Below are 17653 nucleotides of genomic sequence, written 5' to 3' on the forward strand. Positions count from 1 at the left end.
TTCGCGACACACGACAGCGCAGAGTCGCGGAGCAGAAACTGATAGCCAGGTTCCGCACACACAAGGACGGCCTCAACCGGGATATTGGGTTTATGTCACACTATTTCACATAAATATTTCTGCTTTTTTCCTCCTGAGTCTTTATCATGCGATCCTAGAATCAGAATTTATGTCACACTATTTGTAACTCCCACAGTTGCGTGGACCTGCAGAGTTTCACTGGCTGTCTTGTCTGGAGACAATACACATCTTTTTAGCCTGTCTTGATGCTCTCTCCACTCCCATTGTTTTGTTTCTTAAAGACTGGATTAGTTGTAAGTATTCGCATTCCAACCATTATTCATGTAAATTGAGTCTGTGTCTTATAAGTTCTGTTTGTGAACAGAATTCCCACTCACCTGAAGAAGGGGCTCAGAGCCTCGAAAGCTTGTGTGGCTTTTGCTACCAAATAAACCTGTTGGACTTTAACCTGGTGTTGTTAAACTTCTTACTGTGATTGTTATCTATCAGATTTAAAATCATCAGTTGTTGGTCATCTGTCTGACTTAAGAAATAGACAATATATCTGACCCTACATTCCCAAAGCCAACTCAACTAACAGCAATGACTACTGTTGGAGTGTGTGCTCCAGAGTATTTCAACTTGTAATAGATGCCTTGTGTTTTGGAACTTCCTGTACATGGTTCTAATTGGTGTCTCATCCCCAGGAGATTCAGCAGCAGAGGGCAGCACAGAAACTTGCTTTTGCCTTCAATCAAATGAAACCAAAGACCATTCCATATTCTCCAAGGTGAGGAGAAATAATTGGATCACTATCTATAAAATATATTTAAAACTCTTGCACATACTTCCTGCCAACTTTTCCCATGATAAGTTCTATTAATTATAAACTATAACTTTCTATTATAAATAAATCTAAAGGCAATGTAAAATTTGTCGAGCTGTAATTCTGCCCTCCCCAGAGTCTGGGACTAGAACAAAGAGAAAGTAAAGCACAGGAACAGATTGTTAAAGGCCCTTCGGCCCTCCAAGCCTGTGCCGATCATGATGCCCTAACTAAACTAAAAAAAAACCTTCTGCCCTTACTTGGTCCATATCCTTCTATTCCCTCCCTATTCACGTACCCATCCAGATGTGTCTCAAATGTTGCTAATGTGCCTGCTTCCACCACCACCTCCGGTAGCGTGTTCCAGGCACCCACCACTCTGCGTGAAAAACTTCCCCCGCACATCTCCCTTAAACTCTCCCCCTCTCGCCTTGAACCTGTGCCCCCTTGTAATTGACACTTCCACCCTTGGAAAAAGCCTCTGACTGTCCACCCTCTCATAATTTTGTAGACCTCTATCAGGTCTCTCCTCAGCCTCCCTGGTGAATATTCTTTGTACTCTTTCTAAAGCTTCCATGACCTCCTGGTAGTGTGGTGACCAGAACTGCATGCAATACTCCAAATGCAGCCTAACCAAGGTTTTATATATCTGCAACGTGATTTCCAACTCTTTAACTCAATGCCTCGGCCGATGAAGGGAAGCATGCCATATACCTTTTTAATAATCTTGGCCACCTGTGTTGCCACTTTTAGGGAACTGTGGACCTGCACGCCCAGATCCCTCTGTATGTTAATGTTCCTAAGGGTTCTGCCATTTACAGTATAATTCACACCTAACTTTGATCCTCCAAAATACATCACCTCACATTTGTCCAGATTAAACTCCATCTGCCATTTCCGTGCCCAAGTCTCCAATCTATCTCTATCCTGTTGTATCCTCTGACAATCCTCAGCACTATCGGCAACTCCACCAATCTTTGTGTCATCCGCAAAATTTCTGTTGCATCCAAGAATTCCTTTATTTTTAGAGTAACAATTTGAAGTTGTCAGGTTGCTATGTCAGTGTACTGAATGTCTGTTTAACTTCAGGTTTCTGGAGGTGTTCCTTCTATACTGTCATTCAGCAAGCCAATGGTTTGCAATTGAGGAGTGTATGACTGGAGAGTTCCGGAAATTCAATCATAACAGTGGAGATGAGATCCGTCCAAACAATGTACTGGAGGAGACCATGCTTGCCTTTAGTCACTGGACCTACGAATATACCAGAGGTGAACTGTTGGTTCTGGACCTGCAGGGTGAGTGCATGTAGAATCATAGAATCCCTGCAGTACAAAAGGAGGCCATTCGGCCCATCAGATTTGTACCGATCACAATCCCACCCAGGCTCTATTCCCGTAACCCCACACATTTACCCTGCTAATCCCCCCTGACACTAGGGCCAATTCAGCGTGGCCAATCAACCTAACCTGCACATCTTTGGACTGTGCAAGGAAACCGGAGGAAACCCACGCAGACACGGGGAGAAAGTGCAAACACCACACGGACAGTGACCCAAGGCCGGAATTGAACCCGGGTCCTTGGAGCTGAGAGGCAGCAGTGCTAACCATTGTGCCACCATGCAGCCCTCTGTGTTAAATAGAGACAGTCTTGTATCAATTCATTATGAAATATGTGTACTTTTAATATCTATTCTTAAACAAATGCTGTACATTCTAAATTTGTTCCTCATGGTTTAACTTTTGAATTTGGGAATTGCACTTGGTACATTGCAACTGGGAACAGCCAAACTTTAAATACTTCACCGAGAAGGATGATAAAATGTAGATCGATAGAAAGAAAACTCCTTGGATGCTGTCCAGAAGTTTAGATATCTAGAACAAGCAATGTTTGCACTGAGGAGTCTTTCCCTCCTCGCTCCCTCGTGATTGATACAAAACCTGATGTCCTAAATCCAGAAAAGGCACTTCATAGAATCCCTACAGTGTGGAAGGAGGCCATTCGGCCCATCGAGTCTACAACAGTCCCACCTAGGCCCTATCCCTGTAACCCCACACATTTACCCCGCTAATCCCTCTAACCTATGCATCGGCACTTGTATTTACGCAAAGATTTTACATATTTAAGCGTGCAAATGCGCTAATAGTAATCTCAAACTGCAGCAGCCTGTGGAATCTGATTGCAAAAGTCTAGATACTTTAATTTCTTTCATTATTCAAAGATATATAATTTTATACATTTCCTTTTGTAGGTGTTGGGGAGAACTTGACTGATCCTTCAGTAATAAAGTCTGAGGAGAAACGGTCAGTATCAGTTTACATGTGATTTTCCTCCAATTACTAGTTGAATAGAGTGCAATACCAAAGGCTATTGACTGTGTTAGTGGTCATGGACAGAATGTATTTGTTCTCTTATTGCCCGTGATCAGTATGTTTTATGTGGAAAGACCTGTGTCTTTTACCTTTGAGTGTGTATTCCGATTAAATACCCTTTCCCTGTAATATTAAACTAACAGGTCTGTAGTTCCCTCTCTCCCTCCTTTTTAAAATCGTGGTTGTGTTTGCAATCTGTACTTCCCAATCTGCAGGGACCATTTCAGAATCTATAGAATTTTGAAAGATGATCAATGCACCTTCAGTCTCTGCAACCACTTCTTTCAACAATCTGGGACATAGATCATAGATCCAGGCGATTTATCTACTTTAAATTGCATTTAGTATCTAGTTGCATCTAGTTTTTTTTAACTTACATTAGCCTCTTGATGCTCCATTATTTCTGGGAGAATTTTAGTATTTTCCTCTGAAGAAAGACAAAGTATTTGTTTAGTTTCTATGTCATTTCCTTATTCTTCACATTCTCCTAGTTCCGTTTGTAATGGACCCCCGTTTGTTTTTGCTAATCTTTTCCTTTTTACATACCCAATAGAAGCTTTTACAGTCTGTTTTTCTGTTCTTACTGGTTTACTCTCGTTCTGTTTTCCCTTTCTTAATCTTTTTCTTTGTCCTTCTTTACAGAATTTTATAATGCTCCCAATTTTCAGTCTTAGCATTTTTTAACAACTTTATGCACCTCTTTGATCTAATGCAGTCCTTGATATTTTTCGTTAGCTGCAGTTGGCACTTTTTTTTCTCGACTTTTTGTTTATTAAAGGAATGTATTTTGTTTTAAACTATGTTAGTTGGTTCTTTAAATGTTAGCCATTGCTTGTCTACAGTCGTACTTTTAAGCATACTCAATCTACCATAGCCAATTTGCCACTGAAATCTTCATAGTTTCCTTTGTTTCGATTTAAGACCCTAATTTCTGATTCAACTACAACACTTTCAAACTTAATATAAAATTCTTCATATTATGGTTACTCTTTTCTAAAGGCTCTTTTACAACATTACTGATTGTCCCTTTTTCATTGCATGATATTAGATCTGAAATAGCCCATTCCATAGTTGTTTCCTCAATGCACTGCTCTAGAAAACCATCTTGCATGCATCAGTCTGGAATGTTCTTATTATTTTCGTTTCAGCCAGGGGAGTGTTTCAATGCACAGAATAAGTCAGGTGACATGAGAGGCCACCTCTTCCAGACTTTGTGTCCAGTTTAAAATAACTTGGTATTGGCAGTAGACTTTCCTAATGATCCTTCACAACAAGTAGACGAGTTGGAATGCAAATTGGCACAACAGGCCTCAGTAAAGCATTGGTTAGAACTAGCTGGAATACTTTGTTAATTCTGAGCACCACGCTTGTGAAAGGATGTCAAACCTTTAAGAAGGTGCAAAAGAGATTTACCAGCATGGTACCAAGGATGACACAATTTGTTATCTGGAGAAGCTGGGGTTGTTGTCAGAGCAGAGGTAATTAGGAACATTGTTGCTGGAGTTGTTTTAAAACCATCAAAGGTTTTGATAGAGTAACGAAGGAAAGGCTGTTTCTGATGATCCGTAATCAGGGTGCAGATTCAGGGTAACTGGTAAAAGAGCCAAAGATGACATGAAACATTTTTTTACACAGCGAATTAGCATGATCTGGAATACATTCTGAAAGGCTGGTGAAAACAGACAATCAAGAGGGGAAAAATATCACGAGGCCAAGGAAAAAATCAGGATAACGGGATAAATTGAATAGCTCTTTCAAAGAGCCAGAATGGGCTGAATCTCTGCCTTCTGTGCTGACAGAAGTTAGAATGTCAGTTGAACATGTTTATGTAGCTGGCCTCTTTGCCATTAGGTTGTTAAATTTTAGTGATCTTGCGGCTTGGTGCAGTGAGTGCTGGTCCTGTATTTCCTGGGCTGCTCATTGGAATGTTGAGTAAGCAGCTGCCAGCACCAATACGTCATTGGCTTCTATTCCTTATTCTGAAAATTACACCATTAATTAAATTATGGTTTGCAATATTATCACTGCCCAAGAATACAAGTGCTCAAATCACATGATGCATTCCAGAGATTCGGTGCTCTTTGATTTGAAGCCGTATTAAAGCTGCTCAGTGCATTTCTAAATAGCCAACTTCAAAGTGTCAGACCTGCAGGTACTGTGTTTTTAACTGTTTTAATTAATTTGCAATACCTTAAGTTGGAAGTGGAATATTTAGCTCATTAAATTATATAGCAGTCCACTCTATCTGTATTTAAATGCATTGGAGTATTATTTAAATTGCCGATGGACATCCCACTAACCGCATTTGTAAGAGTTCTTCTCTGTCTTGCTGTCCATCACATGCTGTTCACACTTGTGCACTTTTTTAATGCTTCCGAAATAACTCCAGTAACCCTGAGATAATGTCCAGTATGTTGCCTTATGGAATGGTATATCAACTTTAGGTCTTGACTCCAATTGGATTTATGACTACTTGTACAGATTGAACAGTTTAGGCCTATACTCTCTGGAATTTAGAAAAATGAGGGGAGATGAAATTGAGGTACACAAGATGATAAAAGGTATGGATAAAGTTGACGTGGAGCGGATGTTTCCGCTGGTAAGGCATTCTAGGTCAAGAGGTCATAGTTTTAGGATAAGGGGTAGCAAATTTAAAACAGAGTTGAGGAGAAAGGGGTGCGAATCTGTGGAATTCGCTCCCCCAAAGTGTGGTGGATGCTGGGAAGTGAGTAAATTTAAGGAGGAGTTACACCGGTTTTTAATTGGTAATGGGTTGAAAGGTCATGGGGAGAAGGCAGGAAAATGGGGATGAGGAGCATATCAGCCATGATCAAATGGCGGAGCAGACCCGGTGGGCCGAATGGCCTAATTCTGCTCCTATATCATGAATTTATGAAGATTGGGATTATTTATAATGATTAGCCAATGTCAGTCACTAAATTAAGTGGTTCATCAGTGCGTAACATTAATACTGCTTCTCCAAATGTCAGGATTAATCTGAAAGCAGTGAAGTTGTGAGGAAGTTTTCTGTATGCCTATTGCTTAATGTACAATTTCAACCTTTTAAGTCTACCATCAAGTCTACAAAACAAATAGGCCATTTAGCCCAAATGGTCTGTGCTGATAAAGTTTCGCACAAGCCTCCTTCCATCCCTTTTCATCTAGCCCTGTTAACATCTCTGGGCCTGGATAAGATGCTCTCTGAGAGTAAGTGCACATTCAATGGACCAAATGGCCTACTTCTGCACTGTAGGCATTCCATGGTCCTAATTTATAAACGCTTATAACAACAATACAGAGATGGAGGGTTCAGTCCAACCATCTGGAGTTCTGTGTGCACAGCCTTAACCTCGTGCCCATCTTGTCCCAGAAACCCTTTATTCCTCCCCTTTCCTACAAAGTCCTATCTAAATAAAGTTGACATAGTCTCTGCTTCCTCCACTTAACACCTCGTGCTGAATTCCAGTCTCAACTATGCATTTTTTAAACAAGACTTTCTGTTACACTCTCCCAAATATCTTTTTTTCTTTTTTTTCCTAAACTGCAGCACAAACAGGCCCTTCGGCCCACAAGTTGTGCCAAACACATCCCTACCTTCTAGACCTACCTATAACCCTCCATCCTATTAAGTCCCATGTACTCATCCAGGAGTCTCTTAAAAGACCCTATTGAGTTCGCCTCCACCACCACTGATGGCAGCCGATTCCGCTCGCCCACCACCCTCTGTGTGAAAAACTTACCTCTAACATCTCCCCTGTACCTACCCCCCAGAACCTTAAACCTGTGTCCTCTCGTAGCAGACATTTCCACCCTGGGAAAAAGCCTCTGAGAGTCCACCCGATCTATGCCTCTCAACATCTTACACATCTCTATTAGGTCTCCTTTCATCCTTCGTCTCTCCAAGGAGAAAAGATCGAGCTCCTTCAGCCTATCCTCATAAGGCATGCCACTCAATCCAGGCAACATCCTTGTAAATCTCCTCTGCACCCTTTCAATCTTTTCCACATCCTTCCTATAGTGAGGCGATCAGAACTGAGCACAGTGAATTTTGCATTTAATTTTATATCTCGACCACTCAACCACTGTCTACATGGATGGGAGCTCAGCAGCACTGTTGCCATTGAGTCAGCGAGATTGTGCATTCAGCCCTGCCCCCAGGACTTGGGCAAGTCAGCCAGGATAATAGTTCGGTGCAATACTGAGACTGTTGTACAGTGAGATGCAGCTTTTAAAATGGGGTTAATCCAAGGTTGTGTGTGCTCTCTCAGGTGGATGTAAACGATTCTGTGTATCTTTCTGAAAAAGGGAGAGTTCTCTGTCCTGGCCAACAGTTATCTTTAAACAAACATCACTGAAACAGATTGTATAATCACGGTGGCACTGTGGTTAGCACTGCTGCCTCACAGCACCAGGGACCCGGCTTCCATTCCTGACTTGGGTCACTGTCTGTGCGGAATCTGCACGTTTTCCCCATGTCTGTGTGGGTTTCCTCTGGGTGTTCTGGTTTCCTCCCACAGTCCGAAAGACATGCTGGTTAGGTGCATTGACCATGCCAAATTTTCCCTCAGTGTACCTGAACAGGCGCCAGAGTGTGGTGACTAGGGGATTTTCACAGTAACTTTGTTGCAGTGTTAATGTAAGCCTAGTTGTGACACTAATAAATAAACTTTATAATCATTTTCCTCTTACTGATAGTGAAACCTGCTATGCTAAACCTGGTCTGTCATGTTTTTGTTCATTTTCACAAAGACTGTGTTCCAAAAGTATTTAATTGGCTTTGTGCACAGAGTTGCTCTAAGATTGTGAAAGGTGTTACAGAGTGTAAGTTCCTTATTACTCTCTCCTGTAGTAGTGATCTATCCAAGGGCGGGTCCCTGCTCTTTTCTCCACTCCTCCTCGACCTGTGTTTTTCTCTTATGTTGCTCGTAAGAGCCTGTTTTGAATTTTGATGAGGAGTAGGACCGCGGAAAAGAATACATGAGATGTTTTCCTGAAACGACAACAGAAAATGCTGGAAAAACTCAGTGTCTGGCAGCATCTTTAGGGAGAAAAAATAGAGATAATGTTTCGAGTCTGTCTGACTCTTCAGGTGGTTTCCTGTTGCCTTCCTGCTGTTAGCTTCAAGGGCCCTGTTCCCAAAGGATCCTCCGCCTATCAACAGCTGCCGTCACTCAAGGTTCAAGCCATTCCGCCATCAGTGCTGAAATGTTGCTGGTTCCACTGATGAGCTTTGCTAATAATCCTAACCATGGGACCTTTAACTGGACTGGGGAATTCACAACCACCCCTTGAGGTCTCAAATACTATCCTGCTAACCTGACACTCCCATCTCTCAAACTTTTTACTGCCAATCAAATGTCCCCATGATCATCTTGCTCTCATGAAAACAACCCCAGTTTTTCAAGCGTTTCTTCATATTTTCATTTCCTCAATGCCAAGCAGCATTCTCAGGAACCTGTACCACATCCTATTGCCTCAATGTTCCTCTTACTGTATACAGTTTTGTTTTCTGTACAATATGTTCTTAACATTTCAGATATGACCGTACTAAGGCTTTATATAGTTCATCATTGTATCTTGGCACATTTGGTCGATACCTGTTACCATTAATCTCAATATGATATTAGCTGATTTACTTGAGGTGCTGATTTATGTCTGCAGCAAAAGACAATTGTAAGGGGAGCCCTGGATAGAGGGGATGTGGAGAGAATGTTTCCACTAGTAGGAAAAATTAGAACCCAAGGGCACAACCTCAGGCTAAAGGGACGATCCTTCAAAACAGAGGTGAGGAATTTCTTCAGGCAGAGTGGTAAATCTGTGGAACTCTTTGCCGCAGAAGGCTGTGGAGGCCAGGTCATTGAGTGTCTTGAAGACAGAGATAGATAGGTTCTTGATTGATAAAGGGATCAGGGGTTATGGGGAAAAGGCAGGAGAATGGGGATGAGAAAAAAAATCAGCCATAATTGAATGGTGGAGCAGACTCGATGGGCCGAGTGGCCTAATTCTGCTCCTATGTCTTATGGTCTTTTCTGTTTGTTCATTACTGAATAATCTAACAATATTTTGCCACTTGGAAAAACGATATTATGAATTTATTTGATTCTGCAAACAGACTTGAAGCTTCTAGCTGTGTTGTGTGATAGTCACTAAATGTGTGCCTGGATTTTTCATAGTGTTTCTTTTTCAGGTCACATGATATGGTTTTTGGACCCGCTAATTTGGGCGAAGATGCAGTTAAGAATTTTCGAACAAAACATCGTTGTAATTCCTGCTGTGGGAGACTCAAACTTCCTGGTAAGATTTTTTGTGGGCCTTTCTCAATCACTCAGTAACCTAGTTCTGGGCAATAATTTCCCGAGTGTTGGTTACCCAACACCTCACCCAAGTATCAATTCCCTGAGTGAACCAGATAATGACTAGTTGATATGGGTCCTAGTTATGCCTGTCTCTTTATGGGGTATAGAATCATAGAAACCCTACAGTGCAAAAAGAGGCCATTTGGCCCATCGAGTCTGCACCGACCACAATCCCACCCAGGCCCTACTCCCTTATCCCTACATATTTACCCGCTTATCCCTCTAACCTACGCATCTCAGGACACTAAGGGGCAATTTTTTAGTGTGGCCAATCAATCTAACCCGCACATCTTTGGACTGTGGGAGGAAACCGGAGCACCTTGAGGAAACCCACGCAGACACGAGGAGAATGTGCAAACTCCACACAGACAGTGACCCAAGCCGGTGTGGAACATTCCTTGTTCCAATCCTACTCCGACCCCCTCCCACAACTCTTTTATCAGTAAAATTGTTTTGGAGCCGCTTCTCGTCTAGGCCTGGAAGAATTTATCAAATATGCTTCCAATTTCTACCCCTCTATCAGCTTCACATGGTCCATCTCCAACACTTCCCTGTCCTTCCTTGACCTCTCTGTCTCTATTTCTGGTGATAGACCGTTCACTAGTATCCATTACAAGCCCATCAACTCCCACAGCTCCTTGACTACAGCTCTCCACACCCACATCCTGTAAGGACTCCTTCCCACTCTCTCAGTTCCTTCGCCTCTGCCGCATCTGTTATGATGATGCCACTTTCCAAAATGGCATTGCTGACATGTCTTCCTCCTTCCTTACCCACCCACTGTGGTTGACAGGGCTCACAATCACCTGCACCACTGCTCTCACCCCTTCCCCTCCCTCCCAAAACCAGGACATCCTGATCCACTAACTCTATCACCCGAATACCTTGTCCCCTTCCCACAGCACTTTCTTATGCAAACTCAGAGGATGTAACACCTGTCCCTTTACCTCCTCTCTGCTTCAATTCCAAGGGCCTAAATTCTCTTCTCAGGTGAAGCAGTGCTTCACATGCACCTCCTTTAATCTGGTCTATTGCATTCGCTGTTCCCAATGCGGTCTACTCAACATTGAAGAGACTAAACGTGTAGACTGGGTGAACACCTTCAGTCCGTCCGCAAGCAGGACCCAGATCTTCCTGTCGCTTGCCACTTCAGCACACCATCCTGCTCTCCTGCCCACATGTCCACCCTTGACCTTTTACAATGTTCCAGTGAAGCCCAAAGCAAACTGGAGGAACAGCACCTCATCTTCCAATTGGGCACTTTACAGCCTTCTGAACTTAACACTGAGTTCACGACTACAGACCATGAGCTCTCTCCTCCACCCCATGTTTTATTGTTATCAATTTATTTTAATTTCTTCCATTGATTAATTTCCATCCTTTTTTAAATCCCGCTTTGTATATTTTTTCCCTTGCCACCATCTCCCGTCCCCAGCCCACTCCATTTGGGCCACCTGTGACCTGTTTCAGGTTGTCCTCTGACACTTGCCCTTTGTTCTGCTTTAGTGCATTCTGATCTCTTAATGTTCCACGATCAGTGCCCTAATTAGCCGCGATCACCACCATTTACATTCCCTTTGTCTTTTTGTTTGACATCTGTTAATCTCTCCCTAGCAGCCACCTATCGCTGGCCCTCAATCCAGCCCCTACTGCTGCATGCCCCCTCCCCCCACAACCCCCACCCCACAACAGTATAACTCCCATCCTATTTCCAGTTCTCTTTAGCTCCGACAAGTCACCCAGACTTAACGTTGGCTCTCTTCTCTCTCCACCGATGCTGTCAGACCTGCTGAGCATTTTCTGTGTTTGTTCCAGGTAATGACTGGGTTATTTGATCATGTGTAACATCCTTGAATATGTTTCCAGTGACAACTGAATATGTTTCCAGTGGGTATAGGAGCCATGATTATTGGGTTTCTTTCCTTAACCTGTGTCAGTTGTTGAGGCCTGTGTCTGGCATTTGACTAACACAGCAAAAAGAAATGAGGCCATTCCTCAATGCATTCTATACCCGTTTTGATCAAGGCGTCAGCCAGACCACGCCCTCCACCCCGGAAGCCTCGGACGAACCTGTATCTGGGGTCACCATTGCAGACGCCAAAGTGGTCTTCTCGAAGGTCAACCCACGGAAAGCAACTGGCCTAAATGGGGTGCCTGGACGAGCACTCAGATCCTGCGTGGACCAGCTGGCGAGGGTATTCGCAGACATCTTCAACCTCTCTTTACAACAAATCTGAGGTCCCTATTGGCTTTAAGAAGACGACCATCATCCCAGTACCTAAGAAAAGCCAAGCAGCGTGCCTTAATGGATATTGTCCGGTGGCTCTGACATCCATCATTATGAAGTGCTTCGAAAGGTTAGTCATGGCACAAATCAATTCCAGCCTCCCGGACTACCTGGATCCACTACAGTTTGCCTACCACCCTAACAGGTGCACAGCAGACACCATCTCCTTGGCCCTGCATTCAACTGGAACATCTGGATAACAAAGACACCTATGTCAGACTCCTATTTATTGACTACAGCTCCGCCTTCAACACCATTATTCCCACGAAACTTATCTCCAAACTCAGTGGCCTGGGGCTCAGCTCCTCCCTCTGCGACAGGATCCTGAACTTCCTAACTCTCAGATCACAATCAGTAAGGATAGGCAACAACACCTCCTTCACAATCATCCTCAACACCGGTGCCCCACAAGGCTGTGTTCTCAGCCCCCTACTATACTCTTTATACACCTATGACTGTGTGGCCAAATTCCCCTCCAACTCAATTCTCAGGTTTGCTGATGACACCACCGTAGTGGGTCGGATCTCAAACAATGACGAGACAGAGTACAGGAATGAGATAGAGAATCTGGTGAACTGGTGCGGCAACAATAATCTCTCCCTCAATGTCAACAAAACGAAAGAGATTGTCATTGACTTCAGGAAGCATAAAGGAGAACATGCTCCTGCCTGCATCAATGAGGACAAAGTAGAAAGGGTTGAGAGCTTCAAGTTTTTAGGTGTCCAGATCACCAACAACCTGTTCTGGTCCCCCATGTCGACACTATAGTTAAGAAAGCCCACCAGCGCCTCTACTCTCTCAGAAGACGAAGGAAATTTGGCATGTTAGCTACGACTCTCACTAACTTTTACAGATGCACCATAGAAAGTATTATTTTTGGTTGTATCACAGCTCGGTCTGGCTCCTGCTCTGCCCAAGACCGCAAGAAACTACAAAGGGTTGTGAACGAAGCCCAATCCGTCATTCAAACCACCCTCCCACCCATTGACACTGTCCACACTTTCCGCTGCCTTGGAAAGGCAGCCAGCATAATTAAGGACCCCACGCACCCCGGACATTCTCTCTTTCACCTTCTTCTGTCGGGAAAAAGATACAAAAGTCTGAGGACACATACCCACCGACTCAAGAACAGCTTCTTCCCTGTTGCCATCAGACTTTTGAATGGACCTACCTCGCATTAAGTTGATCTTTCTCAAAACCCTAGCTATGTCTATAACACTACATTCTGCACTCTCTCCTTTCCTTCTGAGTGGTATGCTTTGTCTGTACGGCGTGCAAGAAACAATACTTTTCACTATATAATACATGTGAAAATAATAAATTAAATCAAATCCCTTTGAACCTGTTCCACTGGCATTCAATGGGGTGACGGCTGATCTGCGACCTGTCTCTACACCATATCGCTTAAATTCTTTAGATAACTGAAGTTTTATCAATCTCAGATTAAAATTTGATCCAGCTACAACTGCCATATATGAAAGATGTTGCCGCTTCTCCACACTCTTTATGGAGAGCTGTTTCCAAATTCCACTCCTGAAAGATCTGGCTCTAATTTTTAAACTAAGCCCCTAGTCTTAGACTTCCCACCCAATAGAAATAGTTTCTTTCTACTCTTCTGTTCCCTTTAACATCTTTGATCAAATCACCCCTTAATCTGCTAACTTCCAAGAAATAGAATCCTAGTTTTATCATCTGTCCTCATAATTCAATCCTTGGAGTCCAGATATCATTCTTGTAAACCAATGCTGCGCTCGTTCCAAAGACGACGTGTTCAGAATTGCTCAGTGCTAGGGTTGGATGCGAAAGATTCCTAATCTGGCTGAATACATTGTAAAAGATTGTAGTAGAATTGAATTTATTGGGAAACAGGGTTGGACAATAAATTGTGGCCTTGCAGTGATCTCCACATTCTACAAATGAGTTAGAAAACAAGCTTTTAATTTAGCAATGTAGGACTTGAGTAGGAAGAGGCTGTTCCACCATCATGGCTGGTCTGGTCGTATATCAACTCCATTGTCCTGTCTGCTCCCAATAACTCTTGACTCCTTTGTCTATTAAAAATCTCTCTAATTCTGCCTTGGAAATGTTTAATGACCCAGTCTCCACTGCTCCCTGGGGAAGAGAATTCCACATATTAATGACCCTTTGAGAGAAAAAAATTATCCTAATCTCTGTTTTAAAGGGAGTGCCCCTATTTGTAAACTGTATCTTGGTTTTAGTTTGCCCACAAGGGAAACATCCTCCTGGTACTTATCGATCAAATCCCCTCAGGATCATCTGTGTTTCAATACAATAATCTCTCAGTGGGTATAGGCCCAACTTGTTCAACGTTTCATAAGAACATAAGAACCAGGAGCAGGAGTAGGCCATCTGGCCCCTTGAGTCTGCTCCGCCATTCAATAAGATCATGGCTGATCTTTTTGTGGACTCAGCGCCACTTATCCACCCACTCACCATAACCCTTAATTCCTTTACTGTTCAAAAATCTATCTATCTTTGCCTTAAAAACATTCAATGAGGTAGCCTCAACTGCTTTACTAGGTGGGGAATTCCACAGATTCACAACCCTTCGTGTGAAGAAGTTCCTCCTCAACTCAGTCCTAAATCTGTTCCCCCTTATTTTGAGGCCATGCCCCTTAGTTCTAGTTTCACTCCCGTGGAAAAAACTTCCCTGCTTCTATCTTATCTATTCCTTCATGATCTTATATGTTTCTATAAGATCTTCCCTCATTCTTCTGAATTCCAATGAGTATAGTCCCAGTCTACTCAGTGTCTCCTTATAAGCCAACCTTCTCAACTCCAGAATCAACCTAGTGAATCTCCTCTGCACCCCCTCCAGTGCCAGTATATCCTTTCTCAAGTAAGGAGACCAAAACTGTACACAGTACTCCAGTTGTGGCCTCACCAGCACCTTATACAGCTGCAACATAACATTGCTGTTTTTAAACTCCATCCCTCTAGCAATGAAGGACAAAATTCCATTTGCCTTCTTAATTACCTGCTGCTCCTGCAAACCAACTCCTTGTGATTCATGCACAAGGACATCCAGGTCCCTCTGCACAGCAGCATGCTGCAATTTTTTTACCATTTAAATAATAGTCCATTTTGCTGTTATTCCTAGCAAATGGATGACCTCACATTTACCAACATTGTACGCCATCTGCCAGACCCTCGCCCACTCATTTAGACTATCTTGTATGATGGTCTTATTTCTTGTAAGATAATTCCCCTCATCCCAGGAATGGGTCGAGTGAACCTTTTCTGAACTGTTTCTAATACAATTGTATCTTTTTTATTCAAATAAGGAAACCAAAACTGAACACACACTATTCCAGATGTGGCCTCATCAAGACTGCAGTAAAACATCCCCACTTTTATATTTCACTCCTGTTGTAATAAATGCCAACATTCCATTTGCCTTCCTAATCACTTCCTGTATCAGCATTCTAACTGTTCTGTGCCAGAACACCCAGATCTCTCTGTACCACCGAGTTCTGCCAGTTTTCTCCTTTTAAATAATACTGTTTTTCTATTCTAGTTCAAATTTTCCCACATTGTACTCCAACTGCCCAATTTTTACTCAACCTGTCTATGTCCCTTTAAGTTTTTTATCTTCCCCTTGGCAACTTACTTTCTCACTTAAAATCATAACAGTGAATGCTGGAAAATCACGGTAGCACAGTGGTTAGCACTGCTGCTTCACAGCTCCAGGGTCCTGGGTTCGATTCCCGGCTCAGGTCACTGTCTGTGTGGAGTTTGCACATTCTCCTCGTGTCTGCGTGGGTTTCCTCCGGGTGCTCCGGTTTCCTCCCACAGTCCAAAGATGTGCGGGTTAGGTTGATTGGCCAGGTTGCCCCTGAAATTCGTAGGTTAGCGGGTAAAACATGTTGGGGTAGGGCCTGGGTGGGGTTGTGGTCGGTGCAGACTCGATGGGCCGAATGGCCTCCTTCTGCACTGTAGGGTTTCTATGATTCTAAAATCTCAGTAAGTCAGGCAGCATTGGTGGAGAGAGAAACACAGCTAATATTTCAAATCTGTTTGATTCCTGGAAGTATGTTATGCCCGACACTAAATTCTTTGTGCAGTAACCTTTTATCAAATGTCTTTTGGATTCCAAGTAAACCACATCTACAGGTTTCCTTTGATCCATCTTGCTTGTTACTTCCTCAAAAAACACGAATAAATTAGTAAACAACTTTTCCTTTTCATATTGATTTGATTTATTATTGTCACATGTATTGGTATACACTGAAAAGAATTGTTTCTTGCGCACAATAGAGACAAAGCATACTGTACATAGGAAAGGAGAGTGTGCAGAATATAGTGTTACAGTTATAGCTGGGGAAAAATCAGTTTAATATAAGGTAGGCCCATTCAAAAGTCTGATGGCAGCAGGTAAGAAGCTGTTCTCAAGTCGGTTGGTATGTCTCCTCAGACTTTTGTATCTTTTTCCTGATTGAATAATGTGGAAGAGAGTATGTCCGGGGTGTGTGAGGTCCTTTATTATGCTGGCAGCTTTTCCGAGGAAGCAGGAAGCGTAGACAGTGTTGAGGGCAGCATGGTGGCATCGTGGTTGGCATTGCTGCCTCACAGCGCCAGGGGGGTTCAGTTCCGGCCTCGGGTGACTGTCTGTGTGGAGTTTGCACATTCTCCTCTGGATGCTTCAATTTCCCCCCCACACTCCAAAGATGTGTGGATTAGGTTGATTGGCCATGCTAAATTGCCCCCTAGTGTCAGGGGGATTAGCTGGTTCAATGTCCGGGGTTACACGGATAGGGCCTGGGTGGGATTGTTGTTGGTGCAAGCTTGATGGGCTGAATGGCCTCCTATACTGTAGGGATTCTATGAAGGCTGTGCCTAATTACTCTGATTTTCTAAGTATTCTTCTGTAACTGCCATATTAATGGATTCTAGTAATGTACCTAGGACAGATGTTAGGCTAACTGACCTGTAGTTTCCTGCATTGTTTCCCTCCTTTATTGAATAAATTGCTATTTATTTTCTTTCTTCCGATCTGCTGGGACACTTCATGAATCTAAGGAATTTTGGAAGATTATAACCTATGAGCCGTTCTTTCTGTAGCCATTTTTCAAGACCCAGGATGCAGGCCATCTGGTCCTGGGAACTTGTCAGCGCTATTAATTAGGGCTGACAGCTCTAACAATTTTCCCAGCACCTTCTCCCTGCTCATGGTGAGTGTTTTAAGTTGCTCCCTCTCAATCACCCCTTGATTATCAAGTATCACTTGGGAGTTTTTTGAGTCTTCTACAGTGAAGATGGACGCAAACACCTCTGCCTTTTCCTCATCTTCTATCATCAATTCCCTAGACACACTCTCCAGAGGACCAGCACGAGCTTTGGTTACACTTTTATTTTTAAAATATTTGTAGAAAGTCTTGCTGGCTGTTTTGTGTTACTAGCTGACTTTCTCTGTTTAAAAAAAAACAGAAAATGCTTGAAAAACTCCAGTCTGGCAGCATCTGTGGAGAGAGAAACCAATGTGATTCTTTCGAGCTGGAGAGAGGTAAAGGTGATCAGTTTTATGCTGTTGAAAAAGTGGAAAGGGACATATAGAGCAAAATAAATGCAGGCTGGATGGCCGCTTTGCAGTACACCTCAGCTGAGTCCACAAGAATGACCCCGATCTTCCTTTCACTTCCCATTTCAATTCATCACCTTACCCTTGCAGTCACATTTCTGACCCCAGCCTGTTAGCGTTCTAGTGAAGCCCAACTGAAGGAACAGAACGTCATCTTCTGGCTAGGCCACCGCGTCTCCCGCCAACACAATATGGTGTGCAAGATGGCTACCGATA

At 43.1% G+C, this 17653-nt stretch overlaps 1 protein-coding gene across 2 annotated transcripts in view; it reads left to right on the forward strand.

The window, feature by feature from the left end:
- The window catches only part of trpm7 (transient receptor potential cation channel, subfamily M, member 7), a 161971-nt gene that overhangs the window by 142177 nt on the left and 2141 nt on the right, over window positions 1-17653 (forward strand). For both annotated transcript variants that reach the window (XM_078241110.1, XM_078241111.1), the window contains exons 36-39: window positions 708-790; window positions 1916-2121; window positions 3075-3126; window positions 9383-9489. In XM_078241110.1, coding sequence (XP_078097236.1) covers window positions 708-790; window positions 1916-2121; window positions 3075-3126; window positions 9383-9489 — 448 coding nt within the window. The remainder of the gene's footprint in view (window positions 1-707; window positions 791-1915; window positions 2122-3074; window positions 3127-9382; window positions 9490-17653) is intronic.

The sequence above is a fragment of the Mustelus asterias genome, chromosome 24, assembly GCF_964213995.1.
Source record: "Mustelus asterias chromosome 24, sMusAst1.hap1.1, whole genome shotgun sequence".
NCBI lineage: Eukaryota > Metazoa > Chordata > Chondrichthyes > Carcharhiniformes > Triakidae > Mustelus > Mustelus asterias.